The sequence below is a fragment of the Hesperophylax consimilis genome, chromosome 24 (genome assembly GCF_061612785.1).
Source record: "Hesperophylax consimilis isolate HC1 chromosome 24, BYU_Hcon_1.0, whole genome shotgun sequence".
Classification (NCBI taxonomy): domain Eukaryota; kingdom Metazoa; phylum Arthropoda; class Insecta; order Trichoptera; family Limnephilidae; genus Hesperophylax; species Hesperophylax consimilis.
Window position 1 is genome coordinate 27,165,154 of NC_142859.1, and position 15,912 is coordinate 27,181,065.

Sequence of the window (15,912 nt, forward strand, 5' to 3'; positions counted from 1 at the left end):
ATAGCTCGAACTATCACAAACGCTTAGCAAAAATTATTTTTGATGTTTTTCGCGCTATTTTTTTGTTTTAATGTCTTCATCCCATTGCTACATCCTTCTAGTAATAGATGCTGAAAGCTCCAAGAACGAATAAGAGAAGGTAGGCAGTATTGATTCAATTTACTCCTTGAATATGGATAAACCCTTCTTAGAAATAACTTTGTTGGGCATAATCGGATCGGTCCAAAGAATGTTTTATAGCCCGCCTCTCGTACCTTGTACACACACAATATAATCGCACACTGTATTATACATCGGTCCATACAGACTGTTCCTTTACACCCGAATTATAATGGGAAATGTTCGCAGAGCCGTATTAACTGAAAAAAATCACTTAAGCCCCAGTCTACGTTCGTCCAATGCAATGGGTCAACGTTGGCGCCAACTCTCCAACATGTAAACGCCAATGTTGAGGCCAACGTTAATCGATTAAATTAGTCTTATCGTTTAGGCGTTACTCGAAAATGGCACATTATAAATAGTTATAGAAAATGTATTCGTCACTATAAAAATGAACTCACTTTATTCGGGAATAAAAAAAAAACTAAATATCTTTCTCTGCGTTGGCCATTTGACATCCCTTTTATGTGAATACCGCACAAGTCCCAACTTCTCACAACCATCTGGAGCCAGTGAGACTAAGACACCACCAAGTGGGGAATGTTATGAGGTTGAAGGTAGTGAAGAGGGGAATGATATAGTGAATATAAAGTAGAAGAGTACCTAGCTAGATCTAGTCACCGAACACGGTTTAAGCCACTTCAAGCAACGACCTTTACGAACTCGATAACTCTGTATTAGTATTTAGTTATTATTATTTCCTGAAGAAGCTTGATTTACGCGGAACCGCCAATGCGTAAAATAATAAAGTTCGTGGTTACATAAAAACGAAGTATTTTGTTAACTTTATTAATAAAGAAATTTAATTAAAATTAATTTATTTTGACACACGGTTACCGACAACTGAAATAGGTATTTTTAATAAATTAACAATAACACAATACCAAAATCCTCTTTTTTTAACAATCTGGAATGAAACCCGAGACCAAAATTAAAGAATAAAGATCGTTATGCAGTCTAGAACAAAACGCTTCATTATGTGTGTTCCTACCGATATAAACTACACAGTGAAGTCATCAGTCAGTAGTAAAGTTGCTGTCGGATGTTTGGAGAAAATAAAGCGCACTCTAGATGCAAAGTTCAGGGAATCTGCTTTCGGATTACCAGGCTACAGAGCTTGGAATGAACTCTCTCATAAACTAAGACTGATAAAAGCTCAACAGAATTTGGAGTAAAACTCAGAACTCATCTTTTTATAAAGTCATACTCGTAGATCAGAGGCGAGGAATATTCAGCCCGCCGCGGTTGATTGCAGCCCCTAAGCTCTTTGGGTATGGTTGATACAGTGAAAAAAACACGATTCAATAGAAAAAAAATGAGAACAAATGGACAAAGCATGATTAACAATCACTTCTTTTTTGCGCAGAGGTAGGAAGAGAGGGTTGAACTCCGCTCAGCTACCTTAAATATTCTATACAATATATTTTCAATTTGTTAGGCAGGTATGGGCACCACCGCCCGGAGAACCATTTTTGGATAACCGACACTTCCGTCATAGGTCACCCCAAGTGGTTCGCTACGTTTGGAGACTTAGAAGGGGTGCCTGTATTCATGGGGTGAGAGGCTTTTCTGGGTCTTGGCTGCGGATGCATCTGACCACTAACTGCGTGGTAGGCCAGATCGGGAGAGTCTGATTAAGGGAGTCTTTTAACCTCTTCAGTGGTACTCTGTCAGAACATCACTGTGCCACAGTGGGAGGGATGGATTCATAGACCTGCCACTCCTGGACACACTGACCCCCAAATCTCTACCCACCCCTCATATTTTTCTTCCCAGAACTTTCTCTCCTTCCTTCCCTAAAAAGACCCTCCATATTGCACCCCCTTAGATGTCATACGCCCTGAGGGGAACTATTTTCCGCAGGCCTCCTGTATGGAACATTTTTTTTTTTTAAATCCCCAAACGGAAAACTGACTGTCGAACCGGAAAAAATAACCCACTAAACAAAGCCCTCTGTCATGACACACGTCATCCCATCATTCACATTCATACGTAAAAAAAATTGTCCATACAGACAAAATGATTGTTCAAATAGACCAAACGATTGTTCAAATGAACAAAGTGATTAACTAAATGGAAAAAAATATATACAATAGTCGATTAGCGTCGTTTCGAATTTTTGGCATTTAAATAGACACCGAACAATTTTGTCCCTTTTGACTTTAGATCAAACGGCGATCAATAACAATATGACGATCATTAACAATATGGTCATATTATTAGATAATTGTTGTTTATAAAAATTCTGTAAGTAGGTACCTTTGTACAACTTCCCCAAAAAAACATAGGCTCCGAGGGAAAATGATTGCCTCAGGGTCTCCTGTGTTGCGCTTGTCATTTGCAATAATTCAAACAAAACTGAATGCGCAAAAAATATTTTAGTCAAAGCTCTTACGGAATGTCTTATTCTAAAAAACATATTAGTTCCGTATTATTCGTTGGGTTTTAAGCATTGCTATAGTCAACAGCGCATTAAGAAGAGTCTTGTAAATAGCGATGGGTCATGACTCATTTTATTGGACCGGGAGCCACACACCAGCTCAAAGAGTCGACTCAATTGAACGGAAGCCGTGAGCTGAGAGCGGATTAGCAATGAGAATACTGTGCTCGCCCAATTCGACTCGCCTGATACGGCTCTTCTTTAGGACTCCTTTAGGACACGACTCCTAGCGCAACAGCGTAAGCGTAGGGATGATCGCACGACTCTTGGTACCGGTGCACCGCCTCATACCACGAAAAAAAAATAAGATGCTAATTTTTTTTTAATGATTAACTGATATTTATAAGACAAGGTTTTTTATGCAAAGCACAAAGACAACAAATTATTAATAGCTATAATTAATCCAGAGAGATATTTTTAATTTGTGTGGATATTTCAGGCGTCTAATTATTGCTTATAATAAGATGCTAGGTACATATTTCCAAGTCACTATGTTCACGTCTCTGAGAATTGCAGGGGCCCCACAACTTTCAGAACGACGGTATAAAGAAAAATGATTGTTCACCTCCTTTATCGTACACGTCAAGACTCTATTTTTTAATAAACGAAGCTACATTTAATTATTATGAACGACTCTACGCGACCCTCCAGTGTCCCTACGATTGGTAAAAACAATTTATGTTAAGATAGTTTTAATAATCAAAAAGTGTCACCGTTCAATTGAGCTGCAGTACAGTTTATCGGGAGTCGTATGAATTCGGCTCTTCAAAAAGTCTAGCACAATTGAGCGGCTCTTTCATGAACCACCCATCTCTACTTCTTGTACTGAAAGTATACGTTTATAGGATGGAATACTTGAACGGTTTGGAAACTGCTCGTTAGGCTATCAGCGCGACTATATGTCGTACACTTTATCAATTTCTTTCTACTTTTATTTCTCCCTACATGAAGTATGCATTTTGGTAAAAACCCTACGTATTTTTGTTACAGAAGCCGTTCATGATTTTGGAGATACTTCGCATTGGGATCATCATTGATGGTGAGTCATTTTTAAAAAACATTATTAACGCAATATCAAAATAAGTTGGAGTTTCAAAGAAACATTTGTCATCAAACGAGCAATTCGTTTCAATCACTTGAGAGGTCAATGTTAAAAGTCAATTCTAGGTGCATTTCAGCATTAGATCAAGAGAAAAGCACAACTGCCATGTTGTTTAGCTTATCCGTTAATCACTATATTCAATATTTTTACATGTGATTACTGCCCAAGAGTCCCAATTGCTTCTAACCGTCTGTAGCCAGGGAGGCTATTTGAACTACAATTGGAGTATGTTGTGTGGCTGAAAGTAGAAGGAAAGGGAAGAAAAAGGCGGCGAAGTAGTTACCTATTAATACCTGGTCACGAAAAACGGTTAAAGCCATTTCAAGCAACAATATTCTGTATCATGTATTCTGGAACGTGGTTTTTATCAGAGCAATACTGAAAGTATCTTCCACTCTAGATAAAAAGTTGATAAGGACATAGAATCAACGTTTAACGGGTAAGATTAATTCTTGTGATAAGCGTTCGAAGGTTTAGTTGACGCCTCTATTCAGTTAATCTCACTTGTGCCCCTTCCCGTGTGGGTTTTAAGTATTTGAAATCAATTTAATTAAGGCCATTTTTTCTTGTTTGAATTATACCAAACTGAGTTTTGGTAACATTACTTTGTATACTAAATACTTTAGGACACATTTAATTCGAAAATGAACTTCAATGTTTAAAATGTACGAAAATGTTTCGTTACACTAACATTAATTAAAAAATATGTTTACACATTTCTACAAAAGAATATTTTTGTTCCGGAGCGATCCACAGCTTTATGCAAATCTGTGGTTGAATCCTTAATAAATCTAAATTTAGTTCTCTCAACCAGTTCTGTATTTTATGTAATACGAGTAAATTATGTAGGATAACGAGAAAAGCCACAAAATTATACACAATATCACTTTCTTCTCTTCGCACATATCACCTCTTTTTGAACTCATTTCCGCTGCATTCGTCCCAGGGTCTCCTCATTAAAATAAGGTTCTACAAATTGCCTGCCACAAAAATGAACAGCCATATAAATATTACGTGATAACAAAGCTGGATAAAATCTTCACTTTATCATATAAATTACATCTACGTTTTTGGTTTGAAGTAATGTTCACTTCTATTTCGTTGAAAATATTTGTTTAAAATGAATTAAATTCTGACTGCCTCCGGAGTTGAATGGTTAATTTCCTTGGCTAAGAATAGCCAATCATCTACCTCAATCTCCTTCTCATCCCTACTACCTTCAGCTTTATAATATATCTCAATTAGGGATGCCATAGTCTCACTGGCTCCAAATGATCGGGAGCAATAATTTGGTCTCTTGCACGGTACTTTTCTATTTTATTATATTTTTTTATTTCTTACTAGCTGTACCCTACCGAGCGTTGCTGTGGCTCACTCTGTCTGTGCAGATTGAGAAACAATAGCGCGTGTTGCTTTTCCATCAAACAGATAGCGCTGTTTTTAAAAATCATGTTTTACCAGCAATCGATGAAGAATTTTCGGAGATTTAAGATTTTGAAACGAACGTTTACATTTTTTATTTATATAGATAGATTCGTTGTTTGAAATGAATTAAGCAATTTTTGATGAACAGATCTGAATGAATAGCCAGGTACTTTCAAACCTTCACCTTTGGCATTTTCTTCAGAACCAAAATTATGAAAAAATCTCCAATTCCCTGTATGTATGCGCAGTATAACACAAAATTTCACAATGTAGACATTCTTAGAAAACACTTTAAAAAATATTCATAGGTCTGTGTGGAATGTATCAGGAACATAATATCCTATCCTCATCCTATATTTCAATTCGCTCCCCTTTCTCTACTAATTATAGATACAATAAACTTCCTCTCTAAGCAACTTTAGCGTAAGAAGCTTTTTGGCATAACAATGTTGTATTTACTCTCCATAGGATGTGTGAGATTGCACATCTACATTCCCGAAATAGATAAAAAAATATATTAACTTTAACTAAATTCATATGCATAGATTTTTGTATTAGATCTCAGGCCTCTGACATATTTTGACATCAGGTCAGAGTATTTCCGCTTTACAATAAAATCCAAATAAATTTAATAATAATAATAATATTTTATTCCAGGATGTGGGGAGGTTAGTGCAATCCCACACGTCCCATATAGATATACATTTTTTTTGTAAAATATGTATTTTAATATTTAATATTTATTATAATATAATATTTCTGAACCAATATGAATACTAAAAACTGATTTTGTAAGGTGGTAAAATACAATTTCAAATTATATTATTATTCACAAAAAATATAATTTTTTAAATTAAAATTTTTGATGCGAAAATGAAAAAAAATAAAAATAATTGCTCACCTTAACTAAAATTACTAAAAAGGAAAAATGAAACGTCCGCATTAAAATAGACAAATGTACTATCAAACCCTATTGTTATCTCTGGTTTTGGTCATTTTATATATACATAACAGGGGGCCCTGAGGAAAATAATTTCCCTCACGGTCTATTTCATCGTTGGGGATGCTGGGTGGAGGGTATTTTTAAGGAAATGACTGAGAGGAATTTCTGGTAAGGAAACAGGGAGGCATTGGTAGGTTTCTAGGAATAATTGTGTCCAGGAATGACGGACGTATGATATATCCCTAGCGCTGCAGTGCAAGGCGATGGGACAATAGAGACCAGTTGAAGAGATCAAATGGTCTCCCCAAACCAGCCTTTCCCGATCCGGCACGCCACGCAGCTGGCGGTAGGCGTATCCTGAACACACCACTGCTAAATTACCAATCGTCGCAAACCACTGGAAAATAATTCACAAAAAAAATTTACGAAGTTCTAAATTTTTTTTTTCAAATTGTGATCGGAACCTTTGTAAAGGCGCACACTTTAATTCTTCTGTGGTTAATTTAATAATTTAAAGCGTGGTATTTTTTCTTTCTAATACGCTTTAGATCATGACAGTAAGGGAGAAACAACAATGTCCATGAGACCATAAATGATTTGTTCCCAAAAGCGAATAAGCGAACTTAATGGTTAAATACGCGTACACCATTAGATACGCCACGGTGGCCGTCTTTCTAACAATGTGGCTGATTGGATGGTTATCTTACATTTCTCGACCTTTCCTTTACTAACAGAATCTAATCAAACCTAATGTAATGTTATCTAATTGATGGATGAAATTCGAAGAGATCGAACCATTAACAAAAACCCTCTCTTGTATTCTCTAATTACTTTTTGTTGACATCGAGTAGATATTGGATCTGGTTTTATTGAGGACTATCATCTTAATTAAACGATGTGTCCTCAAAATCGGCACGATAAGAGGAGGAATAAAATGAAAAATATAATTAATTAATTGTTAATAATATATTATTAAAATATTCTTACAACCTTAATTCGAAAAGCAAAACAGCTGTTACGAGTAAAAGTAACAATACCAATCAGAATTTTAAAAACTACAAGCCAAAAAAAATGGAGAAAAATAAGTATGGATAATTTATTAAGATTCTCTTCAAATTCATCTTTTTAAATTTTATAATGTAGCGTAGGTACTCACATCAGAACGGAAATTATATTGTTCAATAACTGCCGTAGTCCCGTGAAAAATCACGGGATAATTTGCATTCTTGATAAACCGGTTTTAACTTTGAAAATGGTACACAATAGGTCAAAATCTGTTTTTGTTAAAAAGATTATATTATTGGTAGGTATTTCATCGATGTTATGAATTCTCCAAATAATCGATTTAATTTTAAAAATGGCATTAAAATTCAAATCAAATTTGAGTTCATGGAACCAAATTTAACGCAGAACTAAAACGCACTGCACAGACAACCGAAATTATAATGTTATCATAAGATTCATAATTTAAATATTCAGAGTAGTGCAAAATGTTTTTATTTGAAGTTTCCTGTTGAAATGTTACAAAATTTTCATAACAAATAGTTTTAAAAATAAAAAAATAAATCATTCGTCTTACGGTTTTTTTTCCCAAAATTAATGATATCCTTTGAACCATTCTGCCATACGTTATAACGTTCCTTTTCATAGGAATATATTTCAGTATTCAGCGCTCTCAGTTTACGTCGCAGCCTCTGAAGATTAACGAGCAACACAGATTTGCTCTTGCGGTAGAAATTTGTAAACGCGAGCGGTCATGACATAGCCAGACTGAAATTTGTCAAGAGGTTGACTCCCAACTCCTCCAAATTTCCATCCCAAGACGCTACGAAGTCTTAAAACGGAACCTGAAAGCGAAGGACCGTGTTTCCCCCAAATTAAAAACAATTCAGGCGTATTTTTCAGCGAAGCCTTTGTTGGTACAAGGTGTTTTAGACTTTATGGAAAAGCTCTTATTTCTAAAGAAAAAATAACCATAAAGCTTGAGCCTTACAGAACTTACTTTATCCATTAGCGCCAGTTTGACTTGAAAAGAATACGAGTTTTAAAAAGACTTTCGTAGCGTGCTATTACAGTGGTTATTAAAGTTGACACTGAGATGGTAGATGGTTACGTGTAATAAAACCACTCATGTGACTTGAATGTAAGGCTGATTACCTAGGGATCCTAGATGGTTTGGGCATGTAGAGTGAATGAACGAAGTAAGGAGTGTAAGAATAATGTAAGAAGCGATTGTGGTTCATACAATAAGTCGGAGAAAGCCCAAGAAAGGCATGACACCATCAAATAAACCGTGTACTTGAGTCGGGTAATGTCAAGATTCAAAATAACAGAAGGGTATGTAAGTATGTTTATGAAGCAAGGAGTGTGTGACAAGTCTGAGTTTTTGAAGGTTAATCCTCTCAACTTCCTTGCGGAGAAGTGCAAAATATAGCTTACTATTTCTATCATGCAGTATATTTACTAAAACAGTTTTTATTATTTCAATTTTTCAATCTCTGGAACAATATAATCTTAACGTGGTATCAAAATAAAAATTAAAAACTAAAAATATTTTTTTAGGAAAAAATGGCGTGTCTCTGAATCACTCATTAAAAGTAAACGCAGTTTTTACATTTGTCACTGAATCACTAATAAAAGTAATCACAGTCTATACATTTGAAATCGCTTTCCTGAAAAGTTGCGGTTTTTGTATTGTTATCTTTATGCTTAGCACGATAAATTTATTCTATCTACGTATAACTACTTTTTAAACGTAACTGCATAATTTTAGCCAATTTTTTTTTATAGACTGGATAACATGTGATTGGTAACGGATCAGAATTTAAAAGAAGAAGATTATGATTTACTTTGTAACCTCCGTGGCAGGGCGGTGGGCTCATTTGCTCCTGCCCCACATATTGTGAATGTATAACTCGGGGACTATTTTGTAACCAAAACATAATATTATTATTTTTTATTAAAAATAAACTTATGTTTACAAGACAAGATTTTTTATGCAAAAGACAAAGGATTACAAATTATTATAAGCAATAATTACCAGCCCAAAACACAAATGAAAACTGAAAAAATATTCCGAGAAAAAATAAATGCCGATAAACCCGCTCCTTCTGATTGCCGATCAGGTGCAACCACTGTGCCACGTCAGCTTATTTTTAACCGCTAAATAATTCAATATGTACTAGTTCTTCATTGGTACCTGCGGGTTGTTTTTATGAACAGCAGCAATGGTTCTATGCCAAATAATTCTAAAACATATAAACTTCTTATTTGGTACCATATTATGACCCTAATGCCTGAATTAGACCTGCCGAGTTTTCGGTCGAGACAGCGCATTCGGCCGAGTGCTCGACTGATGTGATCAGTACATTAAATGCCGTATATTTGCGGCACGTTCTCGAATGGCAGATACTCTCAGTATCGCCGTGGTGTAAGACCACCGTTCTGAATTGAAATGGCTTTTACAATATTTCTCTACCGGATCTGAAAAGTCAGATGCTTCTCCACCTTTCTCCTCCACATCTCCTTTCCCTCCCCAAACTATCTGCCAAACCCACCTCGGGAAGTATCTATTCGATAACCAACACCTCTGCCGTAGGTCATCTTATGTGGTTCGCAACGTTTGGTGATTTAGCAGGGGTGACCGTGTTCATCGATCGATTGCGAGATTTCTACCCAACCCTCATACCTTTTACCATCCCAGAACCTCCTCTCCTTGTACCTTATAAAAGACCCATCACACATCAGCATCAGCATCAGCATCAGCACCCCCAAAAATATCATGGGCCCAGAGAGAAATTATTTTCCTGAGGGCTTCCTGTTTGGGGTTAATACAAAAAAAAATCACTAGCTCCAGGCGCTTGGGAGCAGTTGAGACTCTTGTGCGGTAGGAATTTACCTTAAAAAATACATTAAATCATTTTAGGCAATTAATTCGGTCATTAAAAATAGTACACCCTTTTTTCCAAGCATTCTTAAAACGATGTCTTTTTAAGGGTGGAATAGGTTTTGTAAAAAGTTTTTGTAAAAGGTTTTGTAAAAACTTAGTGAGGCATGTTGATTTAAGAATAATTCATTGAAATTATGCCATTTTAAACCGATTTTTAAGTGAAATATTGTAATGCAGTTTATGTGAAATCAAAATTTTCTGATGTATTATCCGTAATACATTTTTCCTCAACGTAATTAAATTAATTTACAATTTAACATGGTTTTGACTTATGACGGAAATTACTTGAATTCATAATAACTTTTGCGTAACACAACTCGGAGAAAGGTATTGTACTTTGTCATAGTATTAAAGTTAATTAAAATTAATCCGTACTTAGTTTTGACGGAATTTAATTTTTTTTAAATGAAGGTTTCCAAAAATAATATTTTCTTCGCCATTTGAAAATTAATAACGTAGTAAGTGGGTGCTTAGTTTGAAATACGTGTAATTGAATTTTAATTTCTTTTCGATTATGGATGAATAAAAATCTTAAAATAGGAAATAAACCCACTTCCCCACATCCGATCAAACTGAAACCTGGCAGATTCGTTGTCAATGACAATGCATTTTTAGTGCCAAGCAGATACCTGATCGGCATCTGGCAAGGTCGGTAGCGCGGTTGACTCCGGTCCCTGGGAAGAAAGGTACAATACTTAGCCAATCTTTTTTCTAAGAGGCATTATAAAATAGAAGGTTTTTGGTAAAAAAACCTTATTATTGATTATATGGCAGCGAGGGGTCGCCAGTATGATAGCGATGTGTGGAGTGTAATTTACGGTGACTGCCGGTACCGTAAATCTGTGTTCAAGGAATTTGGATGATTGAAAGATGAAGGTCTGCGATCTTTGTTGAATTTATTTGCGAGAATGAATTTACAAGTTATGCGAACGCGGAGACGGTGGTAGTGGAGAGTAGTGGTCTGGTCGAAAGTTGAAACTAGAATGACGGAGAGTTGTCTTCCCGTCCGCGCCTAGCTCTTCCGGGGCTTCAGGCGGCGGAGTAATTATTTTAGTGTTATCATATGTGGGATGAGTTAAAGTAGTCCCACAATTATAATGATTTGTTTTTGGGGTATTATGCCATTTTGCGCCTCCATTAGCTTATTATCATCTTCATCTCATTGACTCGTGTAATATTAAAATACCTGGTAAAATTTTCTCATTTGCTGACGATACTGCAATAACAGTCCAAAGAAAATCATGGGAAGATACTACTAATAAAGCTAAAAAATGTATTACTATTGTCAAAGAGTGGCTAGATAGAAACCTACTTACCCTAAATTATGATAAAACTATTTGTATTCCTTTCTATAACACACAGAAGTCGGCTCCTAAAACCAATCTTAATTTGAAGTTTCATAACGTAAATTGTAACCCAAACACATTCTGTAACTGTGAGGAGATGAAATCTGGAAAACTTATTAAGTATTTAGGTGTAACTATAGATTGTCAACTTAAATGGACCAGCCATATTGAAAAAACTGTTAACAAATTGAGATACCTAAAATATATTTTTAAAAGAATGAGTAATGTAGTAAATATAAAAACCATGAAACTAGTTTATGACTCACTAGTTCATTCATCTCTTTCCTATGGAATAATTGGCTGGGGCGGAACTTTCAACAATCATGTAAAACCACTAGAAATTGCACAAAAATCAATTATTAAGATAATGTACCAAAAGACTAAATCCTATCCCTCTAAACAATTGTTCCAAGAAACTGAAATTTTGGACCTTAAGCAGACTTATAGTGCTCAATGTCTTAAATTTATTTATACGCGACCAAACAACTTTATTAAAAATTCAAATCGTGCCAGCCAACGACATGGCGCTTGTGAATATGCTGTGCCTCACTGCAAAACCAGGTTGGCCCAAAGGCATATTAGTTTTATTGCTCCAAAAATGTATAATTCTTTATGTACAACCTTTAAAAGGGACACGTGTGTAAACCTTCAATCTTTTAAAAAGTACATCAAATCTTGGCTAAAAAACACTGAACTAGATATTTTTTTCTTATAAGTTTTAGCAAAGCTATCTGTAACATTTATATCAATGTATACATTATTTTTTATTACTTCACATACATACAAAACAGCGGATATATTTTATTGTTTGTAATGCTTTGTCTGCTAATTCACTTTTTAAGATGTCTTCAAAAACTAGTATTTACCTTAATTTTTGTGTTATTTTAAAACTTTTACATGTTACATGATTTAGTTTCTTGTATTGTATCTCTACAGTAACTCTTTTAAAATAACTTAAATTTATATTTAATATTGTATCTTCACTTAAACCATAGAAATAAGATAAAAATACTTATAATACCCACACTCAGGCTTCGCCTTCGTGGGATTTTTTTTTAATTATGTACATTTATTTCAATATTTTTTATACATTTTTCAATATTTTATGTAACCATGTATGTATAAAAAAAAAATTCAATAAAAAAAAAAAAAAAAAAAAAAATCTCCTTCTTTAGCCAACATTTCGGACAGCATTGCAGTGTTGCAAACATCTACCCTGTTGATGGACACTGCGATTCTGTCCGGAACTTTGGCTAAAGAAGGAGATGAAGATGAGGAAAAGATAATGGAGGCACAGCATGGCATAATACCCCAAAAACAAATCACTATAATACCGTGAAAATCTCAAATTATACTGTAGCGTCGAGAAAAATCTACATTAAATAATTAATAATAAACCGCTCGACCTACTTAGTGCCTACTCCCGAATTATGTACCTGCAATCCAGATCGCATTGTAAACAAAGCAACCAACGTACTGCAAGTACCTACTTGTCTACCAGGTGACAATACGTCACGGGCCGTCTTACACAGTACGAGAACTCGCCAGAAGGAACGAGTCTGCCGCCTATGCATAATTGCCACGCTGTCGAACGTTCCTGAAACATACAGTCTGTGCGAGTGCCTAGGATTTAGTTGCCATTTAACTACCTGCTGTCGCCACCGGCCGAATAAAAGTCTTTAGAATGTATCGTCATCAACAAAGAGTCTATTTGCCGAGTTACAGCTCGATCGGATGTCGGAAAGTGGATTAATTTCCACTTGCAAGATTCCATATAATTAATTCATTTATTTACTTATTCATCCATTCGAGAAAACAAAAACGAATTTCAAATAGACGTATTTGAAAATAGACCCCTTGAGAGATAAGCAAGAAAACATCGCAAATGAATCGACGGAAATGAAATCCGAACATTACCGTTTTTCTGAGAATCAATAATGCTCGATAATTAGAATACATTAACATTTGCGGTAGAAGGACAGATTTGTCGAAAACAAACAAGTTTAGCCCTTATGATTACATCTTATCTCTTATAATTCATTATATAATCTTATATATACCTATTACAAGTGCTTTTAAGAGAAGACAAAACTATCGAAAATACGATCAACAGAAAATGAAAAAATTTTGAAAAATATATATTTTTTATTTTTTTTAACCCTTTCGTCCCGGAAAGAAAAAAATCACATTGGATCCGAAGCGGGGTCACTCAGTCCCCCAATTTGTTTTGCTTATTAAAAGGTGTTAATGACATAATTCGATGAAATTTGTTTTGGTTATAATTAGAGGGAAGTATATATTACATATTTCAGTAGTCATTATCAAAATCGTTTCATAAATAAAGTCATAATTAATGTTCTAATGAATTTAGACCATAACGCATATGTTTTCAAAGAAAACGGAGAAGGCGGGTACGTAGCAAGCATCGCGCCTCGTTTCCGAATCTCGACTGCCGATTGGCGATTAAGCGTCGACGTGGGTGGCTAGTTTCTTGCATAGGGTGGTCTGTAAATGATGGATATGTATTTTTTACTTTTATAGTTTATGAAAACTACTACGTACTACTAAACTAGGTACGGATGTTAAATATTTTGAAACAAATGTTGTATGTTGATATTTAATGTAGGTATTAAATTATTTTATTTCTACAATTATTCTTATTATTATTATGTATCTTTTCTCGGGAGATTTTTCAATGTGGATGAGTGTTTCAAGCTAATAATTATTGCTTATAAATAAATGTTACCCTTTGTGCTATGAAAAAAAATTCTTGTCTTAAACATTAGTTTACAAAAAAAAAATAATTAATATCTTATTTCTGATTGTTTTTATTATAATTTCATTTAGAGTATCATCTAGCATCGTGCCGCAGTTAACCTGTAATCATAAATGATGCGTTTGCTTGAATAGGTATATATTGAGTTTATAGTTTTTCACTGATCCATTTATGTAGGTATGTTTTACATTTTTAACGGTGAATGGTTTTGTTTTGTAATGTTTTATCAAATAAAATTGTAAAAAATAAGGTATTTTTAATAACTTCAAATTGTTAAAAATAAGGTATTTTTAAAGTATTGAAATCCAATCTTGAAATAAATATTTTTTTATTGTAGCCTGAGAATTCCCCGTTTTTGATAAACAATATTTATGAGAGATCTGGAAACGGTATTTATAAACTCGTAATAGGATACATATGAGAAACCGGAGAATTTCTCTCTTTTTCTTAGTAATGACGGCCCCCATGGTCAAATGGTTGAGATTCTGGGTCGCGGGTTCAAAATCCCAGCAAGCGCAAATTAATTCAATAATTATGTGATATTTCATAAATAATTCATAAAATATAATGCATTTAATATAATATATTTTCCGCACGGCCAAGGATGGGAAATGCGTTCAGTATTGCCCTGAACAAAAACCACCATTTAGAATAGAAACGTCATCATACTAGGAGGCTATCTCTTTTATGGTGACCATTTATAGGGATTGATTAAATAAACTGAAAATTGCAAAATTATAATAGAAAATAGAAAAAGACATTCGTAATATAAAACATAATTTTAATATAATTTTAAAATATCTTACACACATAATATCGTAGTAAAATGAAGAAATTTACAAAAAGACAAAAAACACACCTCAAAATATTATATTTTTACAAAAATACACCTCAACATTTTGGAAACACATAAGGTAGGTACCTACTTTATAATAAATGAGTTTTATGAAACAAACATTAGATATTAGCAAAAATTATTACACATATAGTATAATGAACATACCTATTACTGGTAAACAAGACATGTCGATCATCCAGTTGATTAGTCAGACATCTCTAAATACAAAGTTTTGAGATAATGAGGAAAGCAATGTTCGAATGCTCGCCATAAACCAAATATTATTTACATGTGTCTGTATTTTATAAATTAAATATGCTATAAAAAAATAACACCGGGAAGTATAACGGTTCGGTACATTAGTACGACATTTTTAAATTTTCTACAAATAACCCAGAAAACATATATTTTGTTTGTTTTTTCATTTTACATATAACTGTATACTCAACTCAAATTCCGATTCTTCGGAGATGTCTGACTAATCAACTGGACGATCGTTATATTTACATATTATACACAAATCGCGTGATGAAAATCACAACTTGAAATGTAAGATATTTACTCTTTATCGTATTATTACAAAGAATTTTTTTTCTTGAGCAAGTGGAATGTAACATATACACACGGCACGAGTTCCCAAAATTGAAGATGAAATAAACGAAAATTATAACCTAGCTAGAAGACAATAACTTTTTAAATAAAAATTCACAATTTAGAAAAACACACACAACACGATGAAAGTTAAACCCAAACAACATGGAATAAAATCAGCATTATTAAATAGCGAATAATTCTGTCAGCTATTAATTTTGGTACATACATATCCCAAACTTTAATTTATTGGTAAATCGAATAAATATACTCCAGAATAAATTGTATGAAAAAATGAAATGCAAAGTGATTACCAAGAAATAATCTAATCTAAAATTGGGAT

The 15,912-nt window shown here is 34.1% G+C and overlaps 1 protein-coding gene across 1 annotated transcript in view; it reads left to right on the plus strand.

The window, feature by feature from the left end:
• The first annotated feature begins 3,594 nt into the window (after window positions 1-3,594).
• The window catches only part of LOC149412141 (cell adhesion molecule Dscam1-like), a 386,575-nt gene continuing 374,257 nt past the window's right edge, over window positions 3,595-15,912 (plus strand). The window contains exon 1 of the mRNA XM_089646313.1: window positions 3,595-3,638. Coding sequence (XP_089502439.1) covers window positions 3,599-3,638 — 40 coding nt within the window. The 5' untranslated portion in view covers window positions 3,595-3,598. The remainder of the gene's footprint in view (window positions 3,639-15,912) is intronic.